At 39.0% G+C, this 10,413-nt stretch overlaps 2 protein-coding genes across 2 annotated transcripts; both read right to left on the bottom strand.

The window, feature by feature from the left end:
- Positions 1 to 4,195: 4,195 nt before the first annotated feature.
- LOC127750010 (uncharacterized) lies at positions 4,196 to 6,958 on the bottom strand. Its single transcript, XM_052270386.1, has 4 exons — positions 6,868 to 6,958; positions 6,595 to 6,761; positions 4,851 to 5,117; positions 4,196 to 4,792 (listed from the first exon to the last, which is right to left on the bottom strand). The coding sequence occupies exons 1-4, from the start codon at positions 6,956 to 6,958 to the stop codon at positions 4,196 to 4,198; spliced, it is 1,122 nt and encodes a 373-aa protein (XP_052126346.1).
- A 2,279-nt stretch (positions 6,959 to 9,237) lies between these two features.
- LOC127750009 (serine/arginine repetitive matrix protein 5-like) lies at positions 9,238 to 10,374 on the bottom strand. The gene has a single exon (XM_052270385.1). The coding sequence runs from the start codon at positions 10,372 to 10,374 to the stop codon at positions 9,238 to 9,240; it is 1,137 nt and encodes a 378-aa protein (XP_052126345.1).
- Between the last annotated feature and the right edge of the window lie 39 nt (positions 10,375 to 10,413).

Below are 10,413 nucleotides of genomic sequence, written 5' to 3'. Positions count from 1 at the left end.
CCTGCCTATTGTAATTGTTCTATAAACTCAGCATGCATTTTGAAGACAGTATTTTGTCTATACAAATAATATTAAGGGTGTCATATTGAGTGTCCTGTCATTGGATATTGTTTCTGCAACAGTTACCTGCTTATAGTAGCAGCTAAGTAGCACAATAGAATAGAAATGTACGGATGTCAGTCAATTCTGACAGTCTGATTCTTGATCCGTTCGTTTTTGTGAGTAGCTCCACTGTGTGTCTGTCTCTGGGAGTGTGCTGGATTGTTTTGCCAGGAAGTTATTGTTATCATTGACTTTATGTTCTGATTCATGAGTATTTTGACAGAAAGTTGATAGTTGTATTAATTTTGAGGGAGCTCATGAATTTGTCGCGTGCAATGTTAGCCTTCTCTGCAATTAACAAACCCTCAGTACAAATGTATATTATGCTCGGTTCTGTGTTGTCCTTTAGCCAACAAGGTGCAATCTTTTATGTACAATGGTTTTCAGCAGTGCTTTGCTAATAAAGTGGCCCTTTACTTGTACTAGTAAACAACTACCTCTCATTTATTTACCTTATGTGGAATTTCTAAACAAATGGGTGGAGGTAAGTGCTTTCAAAGATATTCTTGCTGAACTGTCTGATTTCTGGAAAAATTGAACATCATAAAGGCGTGTTGGGAAAACGAAGTATTATTTTTTCATGAGTATTTCTACAGTATAGTGAGACCAGCCTAAGGTCACACCTGGTTTCCCCGCTTTCTTATGGTAGCCAGAGAGGAGCTTAAAGTCTGGTCTGGGTATAAATGCTAATGGTAGTACTTCGGAGGGCCGGGCGAGCGCAACTCGAGCCGAGGACATCAGCCTAAACAACGTTATTCTGCGTCAGTTTGAGTCGAGCTTGGTATCATTTTAATCGGGGAAGCGAGGAGAACACGTTTGAAGGACTATCGGAGCTGTAGGATAGACATTTCAGTGATTAATATACGAAAATATCAGTTCGGACGGTGTTAGCATGCTTCAGATTCGCGCAAGAGCCGGTGCGTCGGCCTCTAACCAACTGAAGATTACAATTTAACTCATTTTATCACTTGTAACAAGGTTTTCAGGTGAGCAGCCAAAGAAAAGTGTGGTTTTCTGTAAAATAATCGGTTACTGATAGAGTTATTGTCTGTTTTCAGTTGTTGTGTGAGTGTTATGAAGAAATGGAGATCTTTTACTTTACGGATTTATACTGACTAGATAATATTGACAGCGTTTTAGGCCCTTGTAGATAAAGTCTTAATGAAGTCGTATTTTTATTTTTCAGGTCGGTAAAGGTCAACTATCCAAACCACCTGGGATCATAAACGAAGGAAATATATGCTACATAACAGCAGTGTTACAATATTTGATCTCAGTTGTTTCATTTAGACAGAGTCTATGTCAAGCTATTTGGTCCACCGATCACGACTTAACAATATTAAATGCCCTGGAATCCTTTTTTATTGGCATTGTTGTATGCTATAGGGATCCGCATTACTCCTGTGATTCTTTCCTGGTTAGTTTATAAGAGATTTACAAATTCTATACCATTTTAATTAATCAGATCAGTTAATGATGTTAGCCTTTTTCTTACTATCCAAGGCTATTCTCAAGGAAAATTGGGAGGGATATCGCCTTAATGAGCAGGAGGATTGCCGTGTTTCCCTTCAATATCTTTTGAGCGCAGTTCATGAAGAAACTCTGGTATGTACATGTTTCATTTTTGTTACACTGTGTGTATTATTATGTTGAACATTGCCTGAAAGATGTTCTTTTTTTTTTAGGTGCCCATACACATCCCCATATTTGTGAGGAATACCACACTGCACAGGACCATTATACAAGCTTGGGCATCAAGAGAAAGGTCACGTGTAGCTTCTCTATTTGGATCTTTGTCTGTTCGTAACACTGTGTGTTTGAACTGTAGTGAATCATCAGATCATTGTGATCCAGTGTCCTTCTACATTACTTTGAACTTGCCCCAAAAGAAGGAACAATGCTCTCTTCAGGTAAATGTAAATTTATCTATCCCTCATTTCATTGAATCTTAATATTGCATTTATATTCACCAAGCCATACTTTTCCAGGAATGTCTGAAGATCTGGAGTTCAGAGGAAATTTTTCGTGATGCCAAATGCGCAAAGTGCTCTACATCTAATCAGAAGTCACGCTTAAAATTGGGACGACTCCCACCTGTTTTAATTATTTAATTAGCAAGGTAATTTTAATTTCTTTTAAACTACTTCCTGGCATATACTATTTACAGTTATTTATTTTTAATTCTGCTCCTAGGTTTACTTATGACCAGGGTGAGTCAGATATAAACAGCTGCATTGTTGATTATGAGCATAGCCTTGACATGAAGGAGTATGTTGTGGATAGCCTGCAGACCAACACAAACTATGAACTAGTTGCTGTGACATGTCATCGTGGAGGGTTGGCGGGTGGTCACTACACCTCTATTTGCAAACGAGATAATAGGTAAGTGTGAAATGTTCTGCTTCCTGCAATGTCATCCACCTGCTTCAAAATGTAATTCTTATCTAATATTCTGCCTGACAGATGGTTTAACTTTGATGACTCAAAAGTCAGCATCACTTTTGCAAAGAGAGTCATCTCAAATGGCGCCTATTTGTTGTGGTTCACACTCACTGAAGGCCCAGATGGAAACCTTCCCTTGGATGCAGATGTCACTTTACTGCCAACGAATGTGGATGAGGTACCCAATTTGAGCATGAGACCAGACAGCCTGTCTAATTCTTTGGGCACAGAAAACACCGAAGTCATGTCAAGTTCTGATGAGTCTTCAGATTCAGAAGATTCCACTCAATATGTTCCTAATACAGGTCGTGCTAGGAAAAAAATAATTATTCGACCTGTCAAGGCAGGGGCTGTACCAGAGAAAACCACTGCCCAACAACGGCATCAACGCGCTGCTGTGAAAAAAACAGTATTCCCACCACCTTCCTTAAAGGAGAAAAGAAATATTAGTGTAAATATCTCCTCTCTTTCATGTGAATTTATTTCTAAGTTTCTTCTAAGTACATTAATTTAATTTTCTTCCCTGCAGTTCCATCAAGATCTAGAAACAGTACAAGGGACATGCAACCATCCAGAAGTTGATATTGACATTAGAGATCCAGTTCTGGGAAGAGATGATGTTGAGGCTCAATTCTCATTGTTTGGCAGAACTTGAGAGGCTTTTAAAAATGTATGGGCTTCCAACTAAGGGGAACAAAAAGGAAATAGGTGACAGGTACTTAATGTGAAACACACTGGCAAATTTGCTATTGTATTCTTCTAATATTTACCCTATAATAACAACTTGTTTATTTTTTATTTTCAGAATTTTGACTCATGTAGCCAGGGGCAAGGGGGAAAAAATAAATCCTGGCTTTGTAGCAGGACAATGGCACCAAAAGAAAAGGGCCCGATTGATGGTAAGTTGTTGAATCTCGAGGCAATTTACTCCGCCTCCCATTGTAATATACAAGATACATTATTTTTTATAATAAATCTTACATTTTTTTTTAACAGGAACAACACTATGTGCAAAGTAACCTACCAATGGTTCCTGTTGGTGGTAAACATTGGCACCCATTTCCCAGTGTGCACATTCCTGAAGGGTTCCATTACTTAGACATTTTAGATTATTTTGAGAACATCCCAGAAATGGAGTACAATTATAAGAAAGGGGTTGTGAAAGCTGAAGCTCCAGCAGAAGTACCACTACATTGTGACACCTCTGATGATGATTATGATGATGAAGATGATGGTGATGCAAAATGTCATGAGATGACATTCCAAGATCTGTGCAGGAGGGCTATAAAGAAGTGTCTAAAAAAAAGGAGAACAGTTCCTGTATAGTGGTAGATTGTTGACCATGCTTGACACCAAGAAAGATGGACAGTACTTCATCAGAGCACAGGTGCAGGCCTCTATGGAAGACAACATTTATGGTGTTATTATCACTCTTAATGTGAGTGATGGCCCTATATGCACAGCTGATTGTTTGTGCAAAGCTCAAGCGCTGAAGAGGTGCGGACACATAGCTGCTGTGCTTTTACGCCTCTGGGAACATGTTTTCACAAAAGGATATGAAGGTATGTTAATGAGAAGTCAATATATGTTTAGATATACTTTCTCTTTATTTTTTACCGAACAGAGGTTCATTCCAAGACAAAAAATACTCTCAAAGATCAACATCAGCAACTTCTTCTTCTTCCCATCTTACAAATGGTTCATTAAAATTACACAGGACTGAGCAGACATGCATTACATCAGAGAGCAAATCAAGCATTGAATTTGGATAAACATATGTCACAAGTCTGAAATGTTTTGTACGTCCTATCAGTGTTTCAATATGAATTCTTGATGTTGCCACTGCTTTTCCGATAAACATTTCTCTCTCAGTGAATGCTTGTCGATCACCAAGGAATGGAGGTATAATTAGATCAATGCCACGTTTATTCAAATCAGCTTCTATATCAAACCCTCTATCTACCATGACAGCTTCACCCGCATTGATATGATCTAAAATCTCAGACTGAAGGAATAATTTCCTATCTGATATGTTCCCCTCATAGCCTTCACTTATGAATGATAGACCACCATAAGCAGAGCATGCTACCAAGAATTTTGCTGTATTAGTTCCTTTGTACGATGAATAGGTGTTGCTTTGCTGCTCAAAATTTTTTGGCTTCTGAATTTTGATTTCAGTTGCATCAACAATACACCTCAAATTAGGAAATGGTTTTAAAACAGGCAGGCTTATTTTTCTCCTGTACCTCTACTGAAACAAACATAGCAGCCTTCAAAGATTTAAATTTTATGGACATAAATCTCACCCATGTCTTCACAATATTACTGATAGAAGGAGCAGAAAGTTTAAAAAATTTTCCCATGTCTCTTTCTGGATACCCACGTCTCAGTCTTACTAATGTGAGAAGTAAAAGGCCCTTAGGAGAATGTGTACTCTCACATTCTCGATTTGGAGTTGCTCTATCAGTGTAGTACTTCAGTTTACAGTACACCTTATTTCCTCCCAAAAACTTGAAAAGCACTTCAAATGATTTACTTGATATTCCTGTGTAGTACTTGAAGTCTGCTTCAGTCTAAGTGGGATCTGTCATCATCATTTCATATGACAAAAATGGCAATGTTCCACCACTCCCTGTATCACGAAATTCCTTGGGACCTTGTGCCTGTAACAAAAACATATTTATTTTTAAAAATAATTGTCTTGTTGATTAACTTATTTTTCTTTCTTTAAATTACAGCTGTAACAACAACAGGAACGCAGTGCTACTGGAGAAAATCTGGCAATGCAAGAAATCCTGGGCTTCTAAGAGAAAAGCAATAAGAAGGTAGGAAGCCCTTAGGACCAAGACTTAATTTCAATCCAATACCAACTGCGTTCAAAACCGAAGGCCTCAGCGAAGAAGCTTTGAAAAAGCGCTGTTTCCAGTACTTTACAATTCCTTCTTGTTGACAACTGCATAAAATGGCATCTTATGTAAAGAAGCATATTATTTGCAGATTTTTAAATATTTTATCTTGTTTTCAGGAAGTGTTCATCATCATCAAGTGTGTCATCATGCTCTGCAGTCAGCCAGTGACCTGACCGCCTGAGAAATATCAATACCTCAGGTGTACCCTTTGCGCTCCTTCGGATGTCCAGTAATGATCTTCACTCAAGAATGAAACATGTGGCTTCTACCTCAAGATGGCTGATGTTGTGTGCGTGTGGGCGAAGATGGTTCCAAAGTGTGTGCAGTACTTCCTACTTTCCTGTTCAAGCTGTATGATTGTTGAACATGTCTTCTAATAATGGTTCCATTCTCCAACTGGTAAAGAGGATTCCAGAGTTCTAACTATCTGCTCAGTATCATTTATTATTTGAGTCAGTAATTTTCTTGCCTTTTTTTTCTGTTCTTCAGGCATGTCTTGTGGAAGCAGAGGCTTCAGGATTTTTGTGTGTCGCATGGCGCCAAAGGATAATTGAATCTGCATATCCATTCCTTTTCACGTTCTTCTTACATGTGTGAGTGCTTTTGTAATATTGAAGGTTTATCAGATCACACAATGTTTCATCTTTTTTTGGGGGTAATATATTTTGTGCTTGTTCTTCAGTGATTATTTCATTGTTTACAGTTTTACTCAAACAAACTAAAAGTGAATTCCATCTCATTTCAGCTCATAAAGAAAGTCATAAATATGGAACTGGAGCCAAATGGTCTATGCATTGCCATGACTTTCTTTTGTTTTCCGTGCCAGAATGCAGGAGACGATCTGTCGACAGCTACTATTTTGTAGCCGTCATTCTGTTCAACTATGGTAAAGAGGTTATTTTCATTTAGTATTTGTGAAACAGTGACCTTATCAGGTTTTACCTTTTTTCTCAAATTAATACTGATTCTACTTTTCAGGTTACGGATACGGGCTTTGCAGAAATTTCATCACGAGTTTCGGAATATTTGTTGCAACTCGACTGTCATGGTGACGTGCCTCAGCCTTTGCAACATCTACTGGATTATACTTCAACTTGCATTTTCTTCGTTGTCCTCCGTATACAGTTGGGAAGGATAATACATCATTGCTCTCATCCAACAGAAGCGACAGTGGAATAGATCCTTCTCCTGGTGCAATGCGAATTCCAGAATCAACTATAAAACCTCCAGCTTGCAGTGTTTCTTGTTCTTCGAATGCTTCAGTTTCATCTGTTGGTTCACAATCCATTGGTTCATCAGTATTATCTTCTTCCACAGAATTTTATTGTTCATGTAAATCATGTTGTTGATAAAATTCCTGTAACCACGTTTGATTTAAAGTTATCTTGTGATTTTGATATAAATTTGTATTTACCAAGTATGTCGCTGCTTTGAAGACTCTTTCTGGTCTGGGCATTTTCCAAAGCATATGGATTTTTGTTTTTCATCCTTCGCATTAGTTGCATTCTTGGAAGACAGGTTACTGTTTTGACTATGTCAATTGGAATGGTAACTCAATTGCCTTTGAGACCAAATTGTTTTTGATATCCCAATTCTCCTTTTTGCATGAATGGGATGCTTGCTGTTACCAATCTGTCCCCAAGACCTGTCAGTCCTTGCAATTCTACTGGGAGAGGATCAAAATCCAATCCATTAATATCTGCTAATTTAGGAATGTTAACTTTTTCTTAAAAATTGTTAATGCATGTTCAGCATACATTACCCAGTTGTTTTTCAGTTAAATGAGGTCTGTAACTGAAAATTTGTAACAATGGCATTTCTTTTATTAGTTTACTTTGCAACTCTGTAATTGCAACCTGTTCACTCTCTATCTCTCTCTCTGTCAGACTTGAAGATGTTTCTCTCAAATCTGTTCAAATATTTCTTGAACTTTCACTGTTATGGAGGTGGCCCTCATTGCTGAGATGTCCTGGTAAAATACCTTCTCAGGTCTCACCTCATGCCAAAATATTGCTGCTGCTCAAAAAGAAATTGTTTAATCATGCTTCTGAAGTTCTGAATATTTCGTATTGCCAATGGAAATAATTTTCTGTACCAATTGTCACATTTTTCATTTGCTCACCTCATTGTGTGCATGGAGGCAGAAGTCATGTAGTAAAATAGATGTTGCTGCTTAGTTTGCTTGTTATCATCTTTTTGTAATGCACTCATGTGGCATGTCATTCCTTGGAATTAATGTAGCTTAGAAATAATTCAAGTCGTGGTTTTGTGTCAGTGGTTGCTCTGAACTTGTGAGATGTCAATGTTGCAAGGGCTGCTTATCAGTCGCTACGAGCGCATCTACAGATGCGCTCGACACGCTCCACCCTCCCCCCACCTTCCGGTATCAGTCCGAGCAACACGTCTTGTCACTCTTTTTGAAAGATTTTCAAAAGAATAATTGAGCACAACAGCACAAATTGTATCAGGCATTTCATATCTCTGTTCAGTAAATTTATTATGTAAACCTTCCTTATTTTGAGAATGTCAATGGAGGATTACTCTCGGTTCTGTGTTGTAGTTTAGCCAACCAGGTCCAATCTTTTGTGTAAAATGGTTTGAGTTTTGCTCTGTTAATAAAAGTGGTTTAGTACAAGTACTCATCTACCTTTCATTTACCTTATGTCAAACTTTCTAAACAAAAGGGTGGAAGGTAAATGCTTTCAAAGATATTACACGCTTTCCAATCTTGCTTAACAGTTAAATTTCCGAAAAATTTGTGTCTCATAAGGGCATGTTGGGAAACCAGAAATTCTAGACTTTCACTGCACAGCATCTGCTAATTTGGCCCACCCCCCGGTACCATGCCCAGCTGGAGGGTTTTTTCAGCAACCTCTTCTATTACAATGAAGAGGATATTTTCAGTATTTATCTTTAATTCTTTTAGTTTGAAGAATGTGTAAAATTATAAAAACCTCAATCTGGAGCTACTTCTCAACAAGATAATTGCCCCTGAACTTTCTCTACTGCCTGCAAGAAGGGTTGTACACTTTCGTACAACTATGTTAACTACCAAGTTTTTGAACTGTTCATACCTTTCTCCAAGTTATTCTTGTGTTTTGAAAAAAACCTTCTGCCCCATTTAATCACAACAGATAATTGCCAAGTAGGAGGAATTGAAAGTTTTCATTATCGTATATGGTGGCTATTGTGCATTTTGATTGTGATCTCAATAGAAATAAATTATAAAGATAAGTTCATAGTTCTTAACAATTTCTGCTCCTTCCCCAACGTTGCATACTCAATTGACAGGAAGGCATGGGACAAAGGCAGGAAATTATGTATTGTAGAAACAAATTTATTTCTGAAAATTATCAAAATAAAAAAACACTGTAGTACAAGATACAGTTCACTGCTATAGCAGCTATGCCTGGACTAGGTAGGTCAAAACATAAAACTAGGAACAAATGTATTTCTGAAAATAATGATACGATCCAAGTAGACAAGTTCACTGCTAGGCAGTGCTTGGACTGAGTACGGAAAAACATACAATTAAAACTGAAACAAAGGATAAGGTCAGCTATGGTCTTGACTTAAAAATCAAAGTGGAGGCAACTCCAACGTAAAAACATAAAATAAGAATCATCGAATCCCACAATGATAGTTAGAAACAATTAAAATTTTAGAACAGACAAATGGCTGAATCATAATAATATGGTTACATGCAAACACAGCTAAGGAAATTGTTTATAAATGTCAGTCAGACTCCGCAAACTTTCAAATGTCACTTTAAAGCATGTCACAATTAGATTGGATTATTTTCCTTCATGTCAAAATCAGAGCCACAAGAAGGGCACACCTTAAGAAGCCGATTCCGCTGCCCTTCAGTTGAAACCCACTTTTGAAGACATTCCTCGTGGAATAAGTGACCACATTTCGTGTTCGTCATTTTTCCAGAGGCCTTCTCCTTACACACAGGACAGCTTAGGACTTCACTCTTTGGAGGTCGACCCCTCCTCTTCCCAGTAGTCTGGGCCTGCTGAGTAGAAGTCTTCTTGGCGGCAGGCTTCTTAGAAAGAGGGGTGTAGTCAGGGTCATCCGAATTCTTCTTCTTACCCTTGGCAGACCCTGAATTGCGTAGGAAAGAAAATGCTGGAGATGCCACCCTCTGCTTCAAAGACAAGGACTGCCTCTTTCTTGACTCAGGAGAGGGTGACCTCAATTTGACAGAGGAACTTCTCTTGGTTGCAGACGCTTCAGCTGCTAAGTTTCTGGAGACCCTATACTGTGGTTCAGTAGAGGGAGACCTTTCCCTAGATGTTTCTGGCTGATCCAGAAATGACCAGTCAGGACTAGGTGAACGTTTCTTGGAGGTATATTTGGCAGATGCAAACCTGCTGGAAAATCTTGACTTGGTGTCAGGAGAGGACGACTTCTCCCTGGAGGTTTCAGGCTGATCTAGAAATGACATGTCAGGACTAGGCGAACGTTTCTTGGAGGTCGATTTGGCAGACGCAAACCTGCTAGAAAAGCTTGACCTGGTCTCAGGAGAGCGGGACCTGTTCTTGGAAGGCTGGTCCAGGAATGACATGTCAGGACTAGGAGACCTTTTCTTGGAGGTCGATTTGGCAGACGCAAACCTGCTGGAAAAGCTTGACCTGGTCTCAGGAGAGCGGGACCTGTTCTTGGAAGGCTGGTCCAGGAATGACCAGTCAGGACTAGGCGACCTTTTCTTGGTTGTAGATTTGGCAGACGCAAACCTGCTGGAATAGCTTGACCTGGTCTCAGGAGAGCGGGACCTGTTCTTAGAAGGTTGGTCCAAGAATGACATGTCAGGACTAGGCGACCTTTTCTTAGCTGTAGCTTTGGTAGACGCAAACCTGCTAGAAAAGCTTGACCTGGTCTCAGGAGAGCGGGACCTCTTCTTGGATGGCTGGTCCATGAATGACCAGTCAGGACTAGGCGACCTTTTCTTGGTTGT

This window comes from Frankliniella occidentalis, unplaced genomic scaffold (genome assembly GCF_000697945.3).
Source record: "Frankliniella occidentalis isolate FOCC.00 unplaced genomic scaffold, Focc_3.1 Scaffold121, whole genome shotgun sequence".
Classification (NCBI taxonomy): Eukaryota; Metazoa; Arthropoda; class Insecta; order Thysanoptera; family Thripidae; genus Frankliniella; species Frankliniella occidentalis.
The sequence above is the reverse complement of the archived record's forward strand: the minus strand, read 5'-3'. Positions and strand labels throughout refer to the sequence as shown.